Here is a 22,258-nt window from a genome sequence, read left to right as displayed (position 1 = left end):
TCTTTCTTCTTGCAGGCCTGAGGATCAGGTTGTTCAACTTTTCTCTAAAGCTGCTCACCTGTCTCCTGTACATTGTCCGAGTCCTTCTTGATGACCCAGTCCAAGGGATTGGATGGTGAGTTGCCAAGGCGACTATCTTGGTCTGCGAAAGATCCCCATTTTCATAATGAGGATCCATTCTAGAAATTCCCTGGTTTGCAGTGGGGATCTATTCATTTGTCACAAGGCTCTATTATGGATCCCCTCAGGGGATCTGCTAGTTTGTGATCACAGATTTAGAGATAGAATGGACCTTAGAAGTCATCAGGTCGAACTCGCCCGTTTTACAGCTGAGGAAGTAGAGGTCCAAAGAAATGAAATTAATTAATTGCCCAGGATCACATAGATAAGTGTATCTGAGGGGGAATTCAAACCCAGCTTTTTCTCACTCCATGTTCAGACCTTTCTGCATGACCCCATAACTGTCTCTCTAATAATGCTTTACTATGAAGATACACTAGTTTATAAAATAGGTAGATAGGTAGATTAATAGATAGCTGTATATGTATATATAAATTTAATTTATTAATTGGGATTGGAACTAATATATACACATATGTATATGTATGTATCCACATATATACATATATGTATCTATATACATATGTATGTATCTATACATATATTTATATATACATATATAAGTATAATTGATGAATTGGGACTGAAACTGACGTAATACTCATATGTTTCTACATATATGTATATGTGTGTACATGTATGTATATATGGATAGATAAGCAGATAGATACACATATGATTTTTATAAAAACAATTGAAAACAAATATTTATATATGTGTATGTATATATATGCACATATATATATCAATTCCAATCCCAAATTATCAAATATATTATACATATACATATTTATGGGTATATAAATATATATATGCATGTATATGATCAGAGTACCTGATGAGTCCGAGTGGTTTGTGGTTGGGCTGGTGACTTCGTAGGACCCTACAACTTTTCTAGAGGGTTCTTTCCTCCCATTCTTTCCCTCACTTCTGATGTTGAAGTCCAGTGCCTTAGCCCTCTTTCCAACAGCCAGAGGAGAGTCTGACGTCTCAGGAGCAGTCCCTCAGAGTGAAACTCATTTCCTTCCTGCAGATGCTCTCAAACACTGTATTTTTGCAGCTACAGCTACTGACAGTGATTCCCCAAGAACTGGATGGGAGTGGGAGGAACATGGTGTCATCTCCCAAAGCTGCACAGAAGTGCACATTCTAGGCCCAATTCATCAATTAATGTGACCTTGGGCAAGTCACTCGACCTTTTTGGATGCAATGTTCTCACCAGTAAAAATGGGCATAATAAAATCTACTTGTACCTCCCTGCAAAGAATTTTGCAAGGACAAAAGATTATGTGCTGCCAGAGCTCTGAAAAGTTCGAACCGCTCTAGAATTTGATTTTTATTGTTACTTCATTTTAGGAGAGACAACTTGGTATAATAGGTGAGGAACCTGCATGCCTCAAGGCCTGCAGAACTTGTATAACAGATAGAAAGTTGATCTGGGAGCCAGAAAGACCTGGTTTGAGTCCCACCTCTCACCCATATTGCCTGTGTGACCCTGGGTAAACCACTCTCTACGACTGGTAGCAATGTCCTCAACCAGAGAGTTCCCTATACTAGTTAAATCACGTGTCCAATCCCTTACCCTACAGCACTTTGATTGAGTTGCCTACGTCCAAATATTTGCTGGGGGAGGGAGGGGGAAAGGAATTGCTTCTAGGAAGGGTTTGCTCTCTGCCTGCCCCTGGAAGGGCTATACATCACAGCCCCCCAAAAGTGCTAATGGCTTTCCTATGGCCTACCTTCTGAGCTCTTAAGTGAGCCCTTTCCAGAGCGTCTCTCCAGTCTCAGCTGCCTGATGCTGAAAATTATCTTGTACTCACTTTGTTTCTAGTTTGTATCTAAGTTTGTTGTATCTAATTATGTTGCATCTAATCAATTATTTTGTTTCCCTGGATAAAATATATGCAGCTTGAGGCCATTGTTTTGTTTATGTGTGCCTCCTCACAGTCTTAGTACAGAGCCTGGTAACCTAGCAGGTGCTTAATAAATATGGCTTGACAGATCCCCCTCTAGGTCATGAGTGCGGTGCGTTCTTTCATCTGCATGGAAGCCCATAGGTCTTTGGGCCAGAAATCTTCTTGGAGGGGAAGGTAGTAGAGCTTGGAGAAAAGAAGGGAGCAGAAGTCACAGCCTAGAAAAAAATGAGTAATGGGATCTATTATCATAGCCGTAGATCTGAAAGGGATCTCAGAGGCCATCTAGTGAAGCCCCTTCATCTTACAGATGAGGAAACTGAGGCTCAAAGAAGCTAAGTGACTTGTCCAAGGTCACAAAGGTAATAAGCTGAAGAGGGAGGATTTGAACCCAGATCCTCTGACTCCTGAGCAAGTATCTATGATACCTTTTCATGTTTCTCCAAGGGGAGTATTAATGTGATGGAACAGGAGTTAGGATAACTGAATTTGAGTCCATCTCAGCTACTGACTCACTGTGTGACTCAGGCCAAGCTCTTCCTCTCCCTAAGCCTCAGTTTCCTTATCAATAAAATATTGAGTTCCCTTCCAGATTTTTAAAAATACTTTTAATCTAATTCTATTAATGTATGATCATGAAAGATTTAATAATAATGAGATTACATAAGATTTTCAGAGAAGAAAGGTTACAGTTAATTGCAAACGTTTTATGTTTGAAATAATTTTATTATAAATTTAATTACAATCAACAAAATATTAATAAAAAAGAAATATGAAACCACATGTGAAACCACAAACTTTAAATAATTTAATTTGTTACAAATATATTGTAAACTTTAACAAAATCTTTTTTGCATCTCTTTATGATGGTTTTCTCTTCTGAGTTGATATATTTTTGCCAGGCCTTTTTTATTTTTGCAAAATAATTATAATATAGAGTGAGCATTTCTATAGAGCTTTTTCATTTGCAAAGCACTTTACATATGTTATCTGCTTTGACACCCAAAACAACCCTATGAGATTGGTGCTATTATTACCCTCATTTTACAGACAAGGAAACTGAGGGTGGGAGAGGTTAAGTGACTCACTCAGGTCACATAAGTAAGCATCTGAAACAAGATTTAAATTCAAGTTTTCCTGCCTCCGAGTCCAAAATTCTATCCATTGTGATTCCTATGTCACCTTCTTAAATGTTTTGGACTCTGCATAAGTTTCCTCATTTCATCTAAGTTTTTTCCATATTTCTTTGCATTCTTCAGCACAGAATTTTTTTTTTTTACCTCTTAAATACTCTTAACAAATGATTTTGATCTTGTTTCCTTCATTGTAATGATCCGTCTCTCATCTTCCATGACTTTCCACAGCTGGGGCTGCCCCAAGCAGAACTATACTGTATTCAACCAGTCAGCACCAGAGATCGATTGGTAAGTGGATGAATAGACATGAAAGAACACCTCCAACCCCAGCTCTATGCCAAAGAAAAGAAAAACAATGACCTTGTGCGTTAGAAAAGGTTGCCCAAATTTGAACCTAAGATTCCTTAATTATCACCAACTCCCTGGATGGGGAAAGTGAAATTCTTCTAAATAAATGAATAAATTAATGTGGCAATTTACTTTGCTTGATTATGCATATTTGTTTGAAAGGTTTGGTTTGGTTTGGTTTGGTTTTCCAGTGGGGAGAGATAAGAGAGAAAAATAATAAATGCTTGCTAGCTGAAAAAAAGTAAAATAAAATTTTTAAAATTCACAATAAATGAATAATAAATTGATCAAACAAGCAATTAACTCATATTCAAGGATCTGTGATTTTTTTTCAGCATAGGTTCTCTTACTGTTGCAGATCATATCTCTCTGTGCTTTAGCTAGCGTGATTCCAGTATTGCTATGGTCAAAAAAAAAGTGATAAATGTAAACTCTTTCAGAGCAAGGACTAGTTCATATTTTGTTTTGTGTTGGGCCTGGTGTTCAATAAATGCTTTGTTGACTCATTGGTTGAAGAGCCTATCCCAACCTTAATTAGGCTGACCTTCAGACAAACTGCTGTACAATTTGTTGGCAGCCCCATACTCAAATCCTTCTAGCTGGACAGGACCTTAGAACCTGCAAGAGCCTGCAGCCTTCTGTAATAGCTTTTGGGAATCCAGTGTTACCTCTGTCACACAACAATATATCAAAGTCAAACTTTAATAGAATAATTAATTTAACTTGTGCTGCCTTATTATTAATGTCTTTCTCCTTTTTTTCCATCAAGATCTTTTACCACCAAAACATAGGAATGAAAATTAATGCAGGGATTTTATTCCTTGGGTCCTTGGAAACATCGTAACCCAGAGAGTGATTTCCTCTCTGGAAGAGCACATAGCTGAACCAACAGCCCCATCTTACATCAGACCCTCTGAAGGCTTGGTGAGATTAGATGAAGTGTAAATTGTACGGTTAATTTCCACTTTAAAAACATATGGCTTCACTTGGAAAGAGTTCCCATTCCCATGCTTATTCTTACCAAAACTTCAGAAATTCAGGAATGCTACTAATTAGATCACTGCATTCAGAATGAGTTTCATGAGGAGAAAATTTCATCTCAGAAACAAATGGGCAGAATATGTGAGTAAATGAATATATATATTATATGTATATATGTATAGGGGTATGTCTATGGAGGTATTCTTGGAATCTCTAGATGGTGATTCTGCCAGGACTGCTATTCCTGGGATGCTGACTCTTTGGCTTCAGTGCTTTCAGGGCCCAAATTTGTTAGCTAAGCAGTACTTAGTGAAGAGCTAGGTGCACACCGATCAATGGGATGACCAATCACAGCTCTAGAGAATAAAACATGCCTCCCACCTCTTAGAAGAGAGAGTGAATTAGAAGTGATGCATCAGACATACATTTTTAGACTGAATCGATAAAATACTAATGTGTTCTACTTGATTATACTTATTGGTTACAAAGGAAGACCTTGCTGCCACGGGTCAGGGGAAGAGAACTGGGGGCAAAGTGGGAGGGAGCGATAATGGGGAAAAGAAGAAAAGAAATAAAAAAGCATCATCAAAACATTTCTTAAAATGCACAGAATAGATTAGAAGGGAGTTTAGGAGGAGATACAGAGAAGCAAGGCAATGCTGGTACTACCATGTTGAATTTAATAGAAAAGCTATGTACAGTTTATGAAATAAGTTGTATTAACTGATTCAGGGTTTCATATAAAGCCTATTTTCTAACCTTATTTGTACATGGAAATGTTCATATTTTCTAGTCTGTACTTTTTAAATGCTGATTTTAAAAAAATTGACATACTGTCACAATTAGTTGCAGAGCTGAGGAGAAAGAGAGAGAGAGAGAGAGTATTCCACCAGCTCAAACAAAGCATTTCAAACTGGAGCCTTTCAACATCAAGGCTATGTCAGACAGCCAAGCCCCCCAAGTTTACTTCACAGAGGCAGGGCCAACAGGAACTTTATACCTCCACAGCTATATTACTTCTTTCTCTCCCTCAGTCTTGTCCATTCCTCAGTTTACCCTTGGTAGCACATACCTGCCTCTTCTGTCATTTCTGCCCAACCAACTTACCTAGGGCATGGTGTCTTTGAAGTCATAAAAGAAATCTCCCCATCACCATGACCATTGGATAATTGATTTAGCACTGAAAGGACCTTGGATGCTATCAAGTCCAACCCCCTCATTTTATAAATGAAGAAATAGAAATCCATAGAGTTTAAGAAATTTAAGATCACACTGAGAGTAAGTGATAAAGGTGGTTTTTGAATCCATATACTATGAGTCTAAAGCTCTTGCCACTTTATACAATGCCACTGGGTAAAACATCACCCAGATGTGGAAGATGGCACATGTTATCAGACTTGATCAGTGAATGAAGTGGTTTTGCTGAACTATTTTGCTCTCTCCTCTTTCCCTTCCCCTCCAGTTTCCTCCTCCTCCTCCTTCTTCTTTTTGTTTTTCTTCTTCTCCCTCTTTTTTAGTCTTTGTTGCAAGAGGAGACTTTCTGGAGAGAAATATATTCCAAAATGGGTAGCTTGGGGGATCAGTTTATAGAGTACTGGGCCTAAAGTCAGGAAGACCTGAGCAAATCTGTTCTCAAACACTTACTAGCTGTTAATAACTACTACTACATGTAAAATGAAGGGGGTGCATTAGCTAGACTCTGAGGTCCTTCTCAGCTTTTACATCTACAATACTAGGATCCTATCTCTGAACTGTCACCCAGATGCTCGAGGGCCATATTTCAACCAGCATGCCCCCTACATATGTATCTTAAATTCTCTAACATCTAACATCTAAAGAATAATGAGAATATGTGTCCAGAAATTAAATGAAAATATATCACAACTTCCATAAGACCTGGAATCAATGGTCTCAGAGACTGCAATTTAGTGACTCAACTTTTCCGTTTCCCCTGGAGAAACCCCTTGTTCTCTGGCACAGTGCAGCCTTTCTATCCTTGAACAGAGTACTCCTGATAGCCATCTCTTTCTGACAGCCCACTTCATTGGATAAATGAGGGAGGCAATTATCTGCCAAGAGGTTAGACATTTAAAATGTTCAAGGCTACCTTGCCAGATCTAAATACCTGCTCTATTATGCTGGCTGCAGGCCTTATGAGGAGTTTGTTTTGCTTTGAAATTGGGCTTGCTTTAATTTCTACTCTGCCATCCATGGCTCTGCTGTCAAACCAATCAGACCTTTTCTAGCTCAGGCCTCATCGACCTCAGTCATTAGACTTTTCTTCCTTGTCAGCTCGACCTCCAGGAAACATCAAACTGCCCTTCACCGTTATTGCCTGGGGTGGTGCAAGGCTCCCAACCCAGAAAAGCTTCACTTCCCTGAAAGGTTGGAGAGTCCTAAGGCTCAGAGGTGATCTAATCCAATTCATTATACCCGAGCAGAAACTGGCATCAATCCAACAAACATTTATTAAGCACCTACTATGTGCAAGGTTCTAAGGATGCAGAGACAAAAAATGAAACCATCCCTGGAATTCCCTCAACATGAGCAATGAACACAATATAGCCTGAGAGAGCTCACCTCAATTTTTTGTCAGAGAATTTTGAGAACATTAGGAAGTTTCCAGCGTATGGAGCAAAATCTTCCTCTTTCCTTCCATTGACCCAATGTCCTTAATGCTGATCATCCTGGGAAACTCTTCCTTCCTGGAGAGGGCAAAGGTGTAAGGAGTGAAAATATATTCTGAAGCTATGAAATTTTAATTGATGATGCTTGTGGTAGTGTGTGGCAGACCACAGAGATAATGATTCTGGAAACTTGCACGTAATAGATGCTTAATAAATGTTTGTTGAATTGAAAACGAATGAATGATGAAAAAGCATTTATTGTAGTGCTTACCATGTGCGAAGCACTGAGGATACAAATAAAAATGTAAGACAGTTCCTGCTCTCAAGGAGTCCTCATTCTAATGAGGGAAACAATAGAGGTTAGCTGCTAGTCAGATGAAAAGGTCTTATGGTCTTTAATTCAGTGACAAAGTGATGGTAATAAATTTATCTCTAATGTTATTTTCCAAAAATGATCTCAGTTTCTGATGTTGAACCATTTGACAATGCTACAGACTTTGCTGGCAGGAACTATCCTTTAGGTCTTCAGGAGCTGGGGCTCCAGCGCCTTCAGATGCAGGTGCCAGGTCATATCTCCATGAGGGTTGCTTCCCAGGGGGGTGGCTGCCAGGGCTGGGCTGAAAGCAGAACCAGCGGTCCTGGGGTACTGATACTTCCAAGGCTCTTGGACTTAGCTATCTGTCTGTGGCAGATGATCAGCAATTGGTGCTGATGGTTGCAAGAAAGGTGAGAGAAAAAGAATATAATAATATCTGGGTTTTTACCTGTCTTACACTTGCTTTTGAATTCTTTCTCTCTCCAGGGCCCCAATCTTGTGGGTAGAGAGAAAAATTACTCTCTGGGCACTTCAGGTGAGTGACTACAATTTGACAGGTAATTCAGAAGTCATCTACAAAAGGTTCTTTGCCTAAGATTTCAGAAAGTCATTCTAGATAATTTCTCTGAACCTGAAGTAAACTCTGAAGTATACCCATAAAACTAGTGTTGCTTTTGATGGCACCCTATTTCTGTACAGATACTTAATAAGTGTTTGATATTATAGTAATAATCAGTTTAGGAGGTAGGAGAAAGCCCATCCCAAACTCCAAATATCTCCTGATGATGTGTCATGGTATCTAAAATTCTACCATTATAGTTTTATTTCTTTGGGCATATGAAGGCCTTTCAATCTCATAGTGTCTCCTATTAAACTTTCTATAACTAACCTGGCCCTAGGTCTCCAGCAATGCCTACTTTTCCATTAGGAAAGATGAGACACTGAGCATCTGCTTTGTCACATGCCACTTTCTTCTGTATCCCTTCCCTCCACCTTTCATTTCTTTCCCAGGAGCTAGTAATCAAACCAACATATTTGAGTGAACATGGCACTCACATTTTCTAAGGATCTTAGTTGTAGGGTGCCTAGGCAGAAGCTCTTTTCCCAGCCCATTACTCCTTGGGGCTCCAGTAACTATCTCATCAGTCCCATCCCTTTGATATTCCTATTCCACTCTTCTCAGCTTTCCATTGTATCCTCTAGAATGCCTACTCAATAATTAACAGCTTGACCTTCTTATTAAACCTGTAGGCTCTCCTTCCTTCCCCCATACTTTGAATATATTTTATATTTATGGTTACATATGTACTTGTTGTTTCCCACCAATAGATTTTAAGTTTCCAGAGGGCAGGGATTGTTTTGTTTTTCCTTTGTGAATATCCACCCTCTACACACACATGCACGCACACACACGCACACACACACACACACACACACACACACACAGCCCAGTGGTTAATAAATGCTTATGGAATGCCACCTTAATCCCTAACCAGGTAATAGCCCAGGTTTAGTTAGTGTGGATGAAAGACCCTGAGGATAAGACAGAGACCAATCCCAGAGGCAAGGTCCTCCAAGAGCCTCTCAGGAAGGACTCAAAAGGGTAAAAGGCAGACCAACAAACAGAAACTTCCCTGACTTTAGAACTAGGCCTGGGATCATTTCTATTGTCTCACTGCTTCCTTTTCTGAGGATTTCTGAGTCAAGAACTACTCCCAGATATTCTGACCTATGTTCTTTTCTCTCCCTGAGCCCTGTCCCTCTTCTTCCAAGTTTTGGCTAGTTTAGTAACCTTGGAAAAATCCCTTGGTTCCACCACAGTTTTTCTTCATGTTATCCAAGAGATTCAGTGTTTACTCTTTGATCTTTTCTAGGTCATTATAGCATTAATAGGTTTTCTTGAGACAATGCTCCTCATCTATCTCAGCTACAAGGTAAGCTCTCTCCTGATCTCCTTGGAAGTCTAGAGGAGGGAGGAGTAGTCTAATACTACTTGTTTATGTCCTTCATTCTCTCCCTGGATTCTATTTCTTTTTTCCTTTTCCAGAAGGAAAAGAGGAATGTAGTCCAGCAATTGGAGAAGAAATGTCCTTTGACAAAGAACATAGAACTTACTGATCACCCAGGAACTCTATTTCACAGTAATAGCTAATGCTTGTTTACATTATAGTACCTAACTTTTAGAGCTGGAAGGATCCTTGAGGCCATCAAATGCAACGCCCTCATTTTACAGATTAGAAAACTGAGGTTGAAATAGTTAAATTGACTTATCCATGGTCACACAGCTACACAGAGGAAGAATTTGAACTCTGCTTTCATTGACAGAAAGTGTAGACAGTGTGCTATCCACTTCGCTGTCTCTCCCTTATTTTTGTTTTTACTTTTTAACATTTTGTGTTCTTAGACTTCCAATTTCTTTGCATTCCATGTTACCATCTTGATTCTTTCTGTTTCATGGAGAGCGAAGATGGCATTCATACTGAGGATGATTTGCTGATTTCTAGTGTCCTGATTCCCCAGGCTGTACCCAGCCACAAACATCAGCTTCCTGAGTCAGATTTCTGAAAACTCTGAGCTCTCCTTAAGGCAGTTGCTCTTGTTTACACCTGGTGGGAGGAGATGTACTCAGAGGTACATTTCCTGACACTTCCAATAGAAGATGTTCTAAAATAACATAAACTAGACTCTCTTTACTTCTGAAAGGTTTTTTCAAACCCCATATTTAAAACCAAAATTCTCTGCCTAAGAACAGGCCTGTAGGATGCTTTAGGATAAATAGTATTTCTATTCTATTCTATTCTTTTCTTCCCTTCTCCCACCTCTCTTTCCTTACCTCCCTCTTCTTTCCTTTTGCCTTCCCCTCTTTTTTTCTCCTTCCTTTTGCTCCTTTTTGCTCCCTTTCCCCTTTATTCTATCTTTCCCCCTATCCTCTTCCTTCCCATTCCTTTTTCTCTTTCTTCCTTTTTATAGAAGGCATGAACCAAGTTCACAGTCTAATCCAGGGTGGGGAACCTGCAGCCTCAAGGCCACAGGTAGCCTACTAGGTTCTTGGGTGCAGCTTTTTGAATGAGTCCAAGTTTTGCAGAGCAAGTCTTTAATCAAAGGGATTTGTTCTGTGAAGTTTGGATTCAATCAAAGGGACGTCCTTGAGGACCTAGAGGGCCACATAGGGCCCCGAGGCCACAGGTTCTCCACCTCTGGACTATGAATAGGAATGTCTGAGTTACTGTTTCCCAAACAGATGTCCTGTGCTCATGCTTTTTGGGGAGATCCTGTGATCTTTGTTCTGTCATTCTAGATTCCTGGCTCTGAACCAGGAGATGCTGGCCTTCCTCCCTGTCATTAAGCTGTCCCTGAGGTGAGCCTGGAGATTCAGGCCAATCCCTGTGCTGCTTCCTGCCTCTGCACAAATGCCCCTTCCCTCACATAGAAGTTGGAGCCAGGGAGCCTCAGGAAAGGCTCATGACAATCTACTTATTCAGATGTGGAATCAACTCCAAGGTTGATAGCTACCAATTAAGAGACCCAACTCAAAACGAAAGATGTAGTGGGGAGGAGAATGCAGCTAGTGTATGCTGTGCTCCTTCCTCTTTTGCCCCTGCCAAGATGATTACTAATGATGAGACTGGACCTGAGAGAAGACTAGAAAGCTACACCATCCACTTTGTCCTTTGGGGTTAATAATCTATTGGGCATTAGGAGGAAAGAAGAGGTAAGAAATGGAATTTAGTTTGGTTTAGTTTTTCTACCATCTCTATAATGACTATGTCAATACAATTATATGTGTTAAATAGTAATTTCTCCAAGTATTTGGAAATTCTTTTACAGAAGGAGCTTGTAATGTTTACTGTTTATGTTTGTAATTTACAGGAGGAGTTTGTGATGTTTAATGTCTCCCTTTTCCTTCCATTCTTTCTGTTTTTCTCACCCCTCATTTCTCCCCCTTCAATGTCTCACTTCCCTTTCTTCCTCCACCTTTCTGTCTTCTCTTCCCTCACTGTGCCTCTTTTTCTCTTTTACCCCTTCCCCAGCTTTTATCCTCTCTCTCCCACCATTTCTGCCTCTCTTCCCCTTATCTTTCCCCCATTCTTTCTCCAGCACCCATCTTCATGTCTTTCTCCCTTTCATCCCCTTCCATTGTCTCTTTATTGCCCTTCTCTACACATCTTCATTTCTTCTCCATTTATCTTTCCTCACATCTCCATACCTTCTTTCCTTCTTTTATTCCCATCTTCCCTTCCTCTTATGTCCCCCTCTTGTCTCCAGACTGCTCCATCTTCTTTCCTTTTACCATCCCTCTCAATGCCCACCTTTCTTTCCCCATGCTTCACTCCCTATTTTTTCTCTCTTCATCTTTCTCTCACTCCCTCTCTGGAATTTTCTCTAAGTTATTTTACTGTTTGGATCTACAGGGAAATATCTGGGAACAGATCTTCCGAGTTTCTTTCATCTTGGAAATGATCAACACAGTACCATTTATCATCACGGTAAATAAGCATTGGATCATCCATTCTATAAAGGAGAGATTACTGATCTGGGTATCCATTTTCTGGGGAATTATCTCCAGAGAGCTTCATCTCATATGCTACTATCTACTGTTTCTTAGATTTTCTGGCCTCCCCTGCGGAATTTGTTCATTCCAGTTTTTCTGAACTGCTGGCTGGCCAAGTACGCCTTGGAGAACATGATTGTAAGTAACTAGAAACTGAATGGATTGTGGCTTTGGGTTATAGCAAACCTGGTGGCCCATCTGTCTCCCTTCTACTGTTAGCATGAATTGAAGTGTGTTTGTGTGTGATTTTTTTCTCCCCCAAAGATATCTTTGGGCAAAGCTGAGCATATGCCATCAAAGCTCAGCTATCCATAGTGTAGCTTATTTGCTTCAAATCTTTGATTAATACTGCTATCTATTCACCATATAATCAAGCTCTTTGTCAGATCTTACTTTACTCCAGCCTAGTAAGAGCTGGCTAGGAAGGCCTTGAAGCTGAAACAATTAATTGCCCCCCAGGGGAACTGTAAAAGCCAATCAGTTTAAAGAGACCAGCTCTGCAATATGTTGGCATTTTGCAGTCAACAAAGCAATGCTATACACACCTGATGGAGTTCAGAATCCACAGAAACTTCCCAATTGGATGGGGGTGGCAGGATAGGAACAAAAATGATAATCTCCTCACTGCCTCCTGGGTCAGGTTCTCACAAGTCCAGAACACACTTCCTCCTAACCTCTACCTATTAGAATTTCTGTGTCCTTCAAAACTATGTTCAGGCACCACTTTCTGCAGGAAGTCTTTTGATTCCCCAGTTGCTAGTACATTTTCCACAAAAAAAAATTCATATTGTATGTTATTTATCTATCTATCATCTCCCTCAATGTATTGAAAATTGTCTGAAAGCAGGGGCTATTTCATTTCTGCCTTTGCATTTAGCTTTTTGCCCGACACATTGGAAACACTTACTAAATGCTTATTGGTTGGTTGATAAATAAAAGTCTAGAGTCCAGAAAAAAAAAAAGCAAGTCACAGTACTCATATCTAAAATATTGTCTTTACTTCTGGACACATTTTCTGAGTATAATTGAGTCCAGAAGGAGATAACCAAGATGAAGTGGGGGTGGGGAGAGCCAGAAGACTCAAAACGTTATCAAAGGAGAATCCGTGATTGAAGCTGTGTACGCTGAAACTAGTGATGAGAAGAATTTTGGGGAGGGTGATAACTGGCTTCTAGTCTTTGAAAGGCGCTATCATGGGCTTTTCCTACCTGCATCCAGAGGAGAGAAATAGGACCAATCAGCAGGAATTATAGGGGGTGAGAAATCTGCTTTCTATAAAGAAGAGCATTCTAATAGATTGAGTTATCCAGAAATGGATATGGTACCTCATTACCCAGTGATCTCCCAGTCACTGGAGGTGGTCAAGGAGGCTGCAGAGAAGATTCTTACACTGTATTGGTAGTTATACTCAATGAACACCGACATGATATGACTCTAAGTTAAGTAATTAAACAATTCCCAGTATTTGTTTACAGATGATAAAGCATTTTACTTCATTGTCTCATTTGAGCAAGCTAACTGATTAGTCTGAGGCCTCATTTCGAATCACAAGCGTAATTAAGCAATGAAGCCCCGTGGATGGCTTCCCAATGGACAAAACTGACTCTGCTGCTACCTCCTTCTCCCTCCTCCAAAGGCCATGGGAAAGATGTGGAGTGTAATGGTTCTTTTAAACCATAGAAACAGAGGCTATGTCTGCCCTCCCTGACTGGTTTGTGGGTGAGGAAAGTGAATTCCATCAAACAGACAATTGTTTCGTAAACAACAGACGATCCCTAAGGTCCTTTCCAGCTCAAACAGTCTGTGAATCTGAATTCAGTAGAGCAACTGGGTATTTTAAAATGACTAATTGAACCCATTCAAATAACTAGTTATTTTTCAAACAGAAAGTTGAGTGTACTCAGTCAACTTGCTAATAATTGGTTCATAGCCCTAGCCAGTTATTATTAATCATTTGTTTTCAAAATAGCTAGTTGTATTCCAATTTTATATATCTGAATATGAGTCTTTCTCTGAGAGTCTGTTTGTGGCTCTGTGTAGCTTTCTTTGTGTGGCCATGGACATGGTATCTTAAAGAATTGTAAGTATACTTGTATGTGATTCTCTGCATATTACTATGTGTCTGAGTATGTGAGTGCCATCCTATCTGGACTACCCTTTTCTTGTCATAGATCCAAATCCTCCCCATTTTAGGGTTCAGTTCAAGGATATTCTCTCCCATGAAGTCATCCTAGAGTACTTGAACCTTTAACAATCCCGGTAGTCCTGTAGCCCTTGCTGCCTGTCCTGTGCTTTGGGGGCACTTAATTAGGTTAGGTCAGTCCAGCACTTAATTCCATTCTGCTTTATTCATATCATTCTCTACGTGGCTTGTTGGTGTTTCATCCATCAAACAAAACGATGAACTCCCCAAAGGCAGAGAGAGTCCTCTTTTCCCTCCTAATCTACCCACAGTTCCTGACTGTGTACTAGGCACCCTGCACTCAATAAATGCAAGTTATACCAGACTGAACTAAGCCACAGTCTTTTTCTCTGCCTCATTCTCATGGCAGCAATGTCTTTCTACAGAATGACTTCCACAGGGCCATCCTAAGGACTCAGTCTGCCATGTTTAACCAAGTTCTGATCCTCTTCTGTACACTCTTGTGCCTCCTTTTTACTGGGTAAGTATCTTCTGAGGTTTAACCTCTGGTTGAATCCCTTGCAGCTCTGAGGCATCTTATTACTCACGTATGGGTTTGTGAATTGTTCTAGACCAGGAGCAGGGAAACTGCGATCTCGAGGCCGCATATGGCCCTCTAGGTCCTCAAGTATTGCCTTTGAAGGCCACATGTGGCCTCTAGGCCTCAGGTTCCCTACCCCTGTATCTTATAACTACATTGAAAACCTCTTCTGTTTATCAGCTGCAAAGTATTAGATTGGAGTAGGGTAAAGCAGGTGGAAGGGGAGAAGGAAGAAAATTCCTAAGCTGTTGACGTTAGGGTCTGATACATGAAGATACATAAATTCTGCTGCTTGGTAGCTATATGACCATAGATAAACCATTTAGCCTCTCTGGCCTCAGTTTCCCCATCTATAAAATTAAGGGGAAGGGGGGGGGAAATAGAGGCAGAAAAGGCTAATGGCAAGGAGAATAGAGCACACACTCATCCATTTGCAGTACCCTTGGCTTCCTTTTCCACAGACCATGAATCTTTCTTACTGTGTCTGACATAAGTAGGAAGATCACAGCAGTCACAGCATACGGAGATGGATTGGACCTTAGATTTTATCTAGTTCACCCCATCCCTATTTTCTAGACAAAAAAACTAAGGCCCAGTTTGGGACATGTAACTGAAGGGAAGTTACATGCCCAAGGTTCCTGAGATAATAAGGGTCAGAGACATGATTCAAACTCATGTTCTCTGACTGTCAGTCCATGTTCTTTACCTTTAACCACTTTCTCCAAGCCTTTTGTTTTCAAGCCCAGTTCAGACTGGTCAGTTACTAGGCTTAATTCTTATTGCACCTTTTAGCTGGAAAGAGATAGAAGTACATCTCTCCTAAACAGGTCTGGTTTGTTTAAGAGTAATAGCCAAGAAACTCTTTTGAGTTACCTAGAAAAACACATTAGTTATAGCAGTGTATATAAACTGTATATGTGCTAATTATAAAAGACTCTGATCTTTTCTTTAGAGTGCTTAAAAATTTCTGAGAAGCACCGAGCTCTGTTCTTCCTGTCCTCTGTTAACCATGTAACTCCACAATTAGCATGAACTGATGCATTTTTCCAGCAGTTCCCTTTGCTTAGACTATGCTCCCCACTACTTGTGTAGTGAGTCATTTGGGCAAGTCATTTAATATGTCAGGTGTTTAGTTTTCTCATCTGTAAAAACAGGTAACAGGACAACGTGACTTCCAGACATCAATCCAGCTCTAAATGCCATGATCTCTATACGTATTCTCAGGAAGCCAGAGGGCAGGCAGGGAGTTGTTCAGGGTGATTCCTACTGGTGGTCACATGCAGGAATTCATCCCTTGGTTCCATTATCTTCCCAAGTCTATTTCTGTCCTCTACTTAATTGTTACAGGACCTGTGGTATTCAGCACCTGGAAAGAGCAGGAGACAACCTCTCTCTCCTCAAGTCTTTTTATTTCTGCATTGTCACCTTCTCCACTGTGGGCTATGGAGATGTAACCCCCAAAATCTGGCCATCTCAGCTCCTGGTGGTCATCATGATCTGTGTGGCCCTAGTTGTTCTCCCACTTCAGGTAAGTTCCCCACCTAAAGGGGACGTAAGCTTCCTAGTCAAGTCAACAAGCATTTATTAAGCACCTGCCATGGAGCAGTGGCTAAAATGACAGGCCCAAGTCAGGAAGATGCATCTTCCCAAGTTCAAATCTGGCCTACACTTACTAGCTTTGTGATACTGGGCAAGTCACTTAACTCTGTTTGCCTCAATTTCCTCATCTATAAAATGAGCTGAAGAAGGAAATGGTAAACCATTCCAGTGTCTTTGTCAAGAAAATCCCAAATGGGGTCATGAAGAGTTAGGAACAACTGGAAAATGACTGAACAACCAGAACAAAAAATATGTCAGACACTGTAATAGGCTTTGGGGACACAAAGAAAGACAAAAAACAGTCCCCTCTGTCAAGGATTTCACAGTCTAATGGGGAAACAACAATGGGGGAACATCTAGACACAAACACGCTACATATGGGAAAAATTGGAGGTAATAAAGGAAAAACATTAGCATTAAGGGGGATCAGAATAGATTTATTTTGAAAAGTGGGGTTTTAGCTGCAGTGTGAAGGAAGCCAATGAAACCAGGAGACAGAAACAAAAAGGAAGAGAATTCCAGGCATGAGAGACAGCCCATGAAAATGTTTGGATCTGAGAGATGGAATGTCTTGACCAAGGAACAACAAGGAGGTCAGTGTCACTGGATTGCAGAGCACATGAAGAGCAGTGTCAGAAGACTGGAAAGGTAAGAGGAGGCCAGGTCATGAAGGGCTTGAAAAGCCAGACGGATGGTTGTCTATTTGATCCTGGAGGCAGTAAGGAGCCATTAGTCTATTGAATGGGAGGGGGTAACATATCAGACCTATGCTTTTAGAAAGATGAGTTTGACAACTGAGTGGAAGACAGGTTGGAGTGGGGAGAGAATTGAGGCAGGGAGATCAGCCATCAGGACATTGCAAGTGTCCAAGAATGAAATGAAGAGGACCTACAACAGGCGGGGGGCAGTGTCATAGAGAAGGCAATGTATATGAGAGAGGTTGTGAAGGGAGAATGGACTTGGCAACAGAGTGAACTGGGGGTGGGGTGAGGCATCAAGAATGAAAACAACCTGGGTGACCCAGAAGAATGATGGTACCCTCAACAGAATGGGAAAGTTAGGAAGAGGGGAAGACTTGGAGAAGAAGGATGATGAGTTCAGTTTTGAATGTGATGAGTTTAAGATGTGTACTAAACACACTTTGGGAGGCTAGCTAGCATAAAAGAGCCCCAGACTGGGAGTCAGTCTCCATCAGTCAGTCAACAAGTATGTGCTTAGTTTGTGCTAGGCATCATGATAAACTGTAGGACTAGAAAGACAAAATTAGGTTGAGTCCCAGCTCTGTCACTTGCTAGTTATGTAACCTTAGGCAATCCACTTCAAGGCTCTGTGCCTCAGTTTCTTTTTGGAAAAAAAAGAAGTTTGGACTAGATGGTCCATAAGGTCTCTCTCAACTCTAACATTCTGTGACTCTGTGACTGGGTCAGTCAGGACACTTGGTTTTTCATCCTGGCTCTGCCATTTATTCCTTGTACAAACTTGGACCTTTTACTTCTCTCAACCTTGCTTTCCTTATCTTTAAAATGGGGGTGGTAACACCTGGCCTGCCCTCCTCCTGACTCCCCTGGCTTTCTCCAGTTTCTAGCTAAAATCCCAACTTTTACAGGAAGCCTTTCTCAATCTCCCTTAATTCTAGTGTCTTTCATCTCTTGATTATCTCCAATATGGCCTATACATAGACTGTTTATACATAATCATTTTCATGTTGTCTCCTCCATTAGACTGTGAGCTCCTTGAGAGTAGGAATTGTCTTTTGCCTTTCTTTGTATCCTAGCATTCAGCACAATGCCTGGCGCATAGTAAGTGCTTGATAAATGTTTGCTGACTGGCTGCCCTCACACTGTCTTAAGATGATGGATTGAAACTATGAAATACTACACAAATATGATGGATACAACGCCCCTCCTTTAGGCTTAGACTTCATCTAAGGTTGTCCCCAAATAAGACTATTATCTCAATATATTATATTCACAGAATAGCAAAATCCCAGAGCTGGAAGGGAAGTCATACCTAATCCAGTCAATAATTGGCCCAAAGTCGTTTCTACAATTTCACTAACAAGTGGTCACTATTTGAATTCTTACTGCCTCTCCCTCTCTTCAGTACGCTGTGTTTTAGGCACCTACTTATGGTAAATGAAAATTAAAGGCACCATTGGTCTTCTGACTGTCTTCGACATGTGCCCTCTTCATTCTTCCCTCAACACTTGTCCTCATGGTGTTCTTCCCTTGATTCAAGTCAGCTCAATAAACATTGAATAAGTACCTACCTATGTACAAAGCACTAGGTTAGACAGCAGGGTTACAAAAACAAAATTGAAGTGCCCCAGCTATATGTCTGCTCCTTGAGGGCAGGAGACAACTTGGGCACAGGCATGAAGATGGAAGGTGTAGTGTCAGATTTGAAGAACAACTGTTGTGGATGGAATATAAAATCGAGGAAGATGTGTAACATAAAGTCAAGAAAGGTTGGTGGGAGCCAAACAGAAGAGGCCTTAACAGCCTGAATGAGTTTCTAATTTATCCCAGAGGCAATAGGAAACCACTGAAGGTTCTTAAGCAGACTAGTGCCCTATATCTTAAAAATATTGACTTGGCTGCCATGTGGAGGATGAATTGGAGAAGGGAGAACATGGAAGCAAAAAAATCATTTAGGAGATTATTGCAATAGTCCAGTTATGAAAAATAAGGGCCTCAACTAGGGCAGTAGTTGTGTAAGTGAAAAAACAGGATAAATTTGAGAGTTGTGGAGTTAAGGATAAGACCAAATTCAGTTCAACAAGCAATTATTTAGTATCTACAGCATACCACACACTGCACTAGGCAATGAGGATACAAAGCCAAAAAAAAAAAATCACAATCCCTTCCCACAAAAAATTTATATTGTCCTGAAATCTCCAGATTATTCCCTACCTTTTAAATCCTATCACCCTCCAAGGCCCAATCCAAGCATCAACCTCCTCATTAAGCCCTGTACATAAAGCATTAGGTCTTTCTAGCATTCAGACCACTTCATTTCCTTGTAGTTTGAGGAGCTTGTCTACCTCTGGATGGAGCGACAAAAATCTGGGGGTAATTACAGCCGCCACCGAGCCCAGACAGAGAAACATGTCGTCCTTTGTGTCAGCTCTCTCAAGATTGACCTCCTCATGGACTTCCTGAATGAGTTTTATGCACACCCTAGGCTCCAGGTAATGGCTGGTCTTGGGTAGGGCCTTTGTCTGTGTCCTGGGCAGGATGAGAGACAGGTTCCCAGGAATGTAGAGGGGGCCATCACAAGGGTCCTACAGGCACAGGATGAGAACACAGCTGCCTTGTATTCTGCCTCTCTCCCATTCTGATGTTGTGAGATGCTGTGACTTCTACTAGGGCCTCTGTTTCTGTATCCACCCGATGAATGTAATGCCACAATTCTCTCACTAATTTCACCTAAGGCAGAGCAATGTTGTGAGAACCAAGTACCTACATGACCGTGGGCAGTTCCTCACCTAACCTCTGTGAGCCCTAGTCTCTTCAGTTGTTAAAATGAGGGGTTGGACAGGTTGGGGTCTGGGTCCTGTCCCCGCTTTCAGCCTGTGATCCTACAAGCATATATTTTCTGAAGTTTCCTACTAATAGGAAGTCATGCTGTTGTCTACATGTCGCTCCCTGTGCATGAGTAAGGGACCCAGATGGATTTCCTGTTGCAGGACTACTATGTGGTGATCCTTTGCCCAACGGAGATGGACATTCAGGTACGTCGGGTTCTACAGATTCCGCTGTGGTCTCAGAGGGTGATCTATCTCCAGGGCTCAGCTCTAAAGGATCAAGACCTCATGAGAGCCAAGTAAGTGCAGAAGCAGATCTATGGGAAGAAGGAGAGTTTCTTGGAGTGGGGGCAAGTAGACACCTGCCTCCTCCTATCTTCCAACATCATAATTACTGCCGGAAGAAAGAAATGGCATCTATATTTCAACTGGGTTAACTTAGGGCTTTTTAGCCATTGAAGGCCTGGATATATACATTTAATCCTTGATGATCTGTGCTAGCGAAAAGGAATAACAGCACAGATAATGCCGAAGGTGTAATTTTTCGGCTTGATAACTGTTCTGCTATGTTTTGGCAGCACTTTTTTTTGCTTTCTGAGGATCAGGATGTATGAAAGTATAATATAAACCCCTTGCTCACTCACTAACAAGAAGGTTAAGGCACATGACCTGCTGCGGGACTAGAGGGAAGCCAAAAGAAACCCCCAAATTCCCCATGGGTAGTCCATACATAGGAAACCTAACATTGGCTTTATCTTGTAATCCTTGGCATTTCCTGGGCACACACAAAGGTCTTAATTTACCATAGATAAGCATCCTCTTCCACACAGGCTCTGCAGGATACCAAAAATGCATTGTTAGTCATGACCATGACAGCTCTCATTGTAATCTCCCAGTCTCTCCCATGTGTCATGGGAGAACTGTTTTTTAGAAATGAATGATTCATAAATGAAATCTTCTATGGCCAGCTGAATGAGATACATAAAGTAGGCAGAGGAAAATTAAACAATAAACAGACCATATTTCTGGTTTCTGTTGAAAATTTAATTTGTGGCTACATCAGTGTGTTTTCTTTTTAGGGGTCAGCCAGAGACTGTCAACTGGCCATGACCACCCATTAAACTGGACCTCAGTCATAGTGACCTCCTAACTATAACCACAGACTGGCCCCTTAACCCTAGTTAAATCTTTAACTCTGGTCACAGACTAAACCAGACCCCATTCAATTATCTCACAAATGTTTTAATCAGCAGGTGAACTGGATAAGAGTACAAATAATTCAATGTACCTACTTGCCCTCACAAAGGCAGCTAGGTGGCACAGTGGTCAGAGTACCAGGCCTACAGTCCAAAAGACTCATCTTCATGAGTTTAAATCTGACCTCAGACATTTGCTAGCTGTGTGACCCTGGGCAAATCATTTAACCCTGTTTGTCTCAGTTTCCTCATCTGTAAAATGAGTTGAAGAAGAAAATGGCAAACCACTTCAGTATCTTTGCAAAGAAAACCCCAAAGAGGGGCCACACAAAGACTTGGAAATGCCTAAACAACAATAGTGTCCCCTCATGGACACAGAACTTAGTGGTGTGGGTTACTTCAAACAAGTCAATCTTTACCCAGAGTTACTAGGATAAGTCTGAAGTGTTGTCTAGGGCCCTCAGAAAGGCAAAGACCCCTGAAGAGGGAAATTGGGTTGTTTTGACTATTTGTAGACTTGACTCAGATACTAACTAGTTCTTTGAATTTTAAGTTTTCTGTCACATAAAATAAAGCCTGTGTATATTTGATATGTTGTTTGCCAGGTACTTGCATGAGGGCTAAGAGACTCTTCCTCTGTTTTATCTCCACAAAAACCAAAGTATGAGTTAAATATTTTCAAGGGAAACCCTGGATAGGGGCAAAATCTGCCAAACTGGGATTGTTGGATTGTTGTAAGATTGTTGAAAATTGTTGGAATGTAGAATTATTGAAAATCCCCCCAGTATTGTACCAGGTTCATGAAAATCCAAAGATGTGGTTCTGGGTCACAAGCTACATATGCTGCCTGGATTAAGGCAGTTAAAACATAAGGAAGTGGGAAAAGGATGTTCTGCCTTTTTTGTAATGTACTTGACTACCCTGAAATGAAATGGAGGCTTAGAGACAGGTCTCCCATGCCTCTGAACAGTGAAGGGACATTCTTCTTGAAGGACAGAGAGTAATATGCTATGAACTCATGCTCTTTGTTAACCTAGCCAACAGGCATGTAGTTGGCAATTAGCAGTTCTAAAAATTATTTTAGTTGAGATTTTCATGATCTCATCTCCTCTGAGGAGTCTTCCCTTCCTATTCCTCACTAAGATAAGGTCACTTGGTCTACACCAGTATTTCATTTCTCCCACACTACTGCAGAATGGTTGTCTTGACACATCTCTAATT

The 22,258-nt window shown here is 40.9% G+C and overlaps 1 protein-coding gene across 3 annotated transcripts in view; it reads left to right on the top strand.

Annotated features, from left to right (window-relative positions):
• Positions 1-22,258, top strand: part of KCNT1 (potassium sodium-activated channel subfamily T member 1) — a 215,864-nt gene that overhangs the window by 145,681 nt on the left and 47,925 nt on the right. For all 3 annotated transcript variants that reach the window (XM_072632996.1, XM_072632997.1, XM_072632998.1), the window contains 10 exons: positions 16-115; positions 3,398-3,457; positions 7,928-7,976; positions 9,316-9,375; positions 11,854-11,928; positions 12,048-12,131; positions 14,562-14,656; positions 16,064-16,244; positions 19,341-19,505; positions 20,004-20,140. In XM_072632996.1, the coding sequence (XP_072489097.1) occupies positions 16-115; positions 3,398-3,457; positions 7,928-7,976; positions 9,316-9,375; positions 11,854-11,928; positions 12,048-12,131; positions 14,562-14,656; positions 16,064-16,244; positions 19,341-19,505; positions 20,004-20,140 (1,006 nt within the window). The remainder of the gene's footprint in view (positions 1-15; positions 116-3,397; positions 3,458-7,927; positions 7,977-9,315; positions 9,376-11,853; positions 11,929-12,047; positions 12,132-14,561; positions 14,657-16,063; positions 16,245-19,340; positions 19,506-20,003; positions 20,141-22,258) is intronic.

This window comes from Notamacropus eugenii, chromosome 1 (assembly GCF_028372415.1).
Source record: "Notamacropus eugenii isolate mMacEug1 chromosome 1, mMacEug1.pri_v2, whole genome shotgun sequence".
Classification (NCBI taxonomy): domain Eukaryota; kingdom Metazoa; phylum Chordata; class Mammalia; order Diprotodontia; family Macropodidae; genus Notamacropus; species Notamacropus eugenii.
Note: the sequence above shows the minus strand (reverse complement) of the source record. Positions and strands in the feature narration are given on the sequence as shown.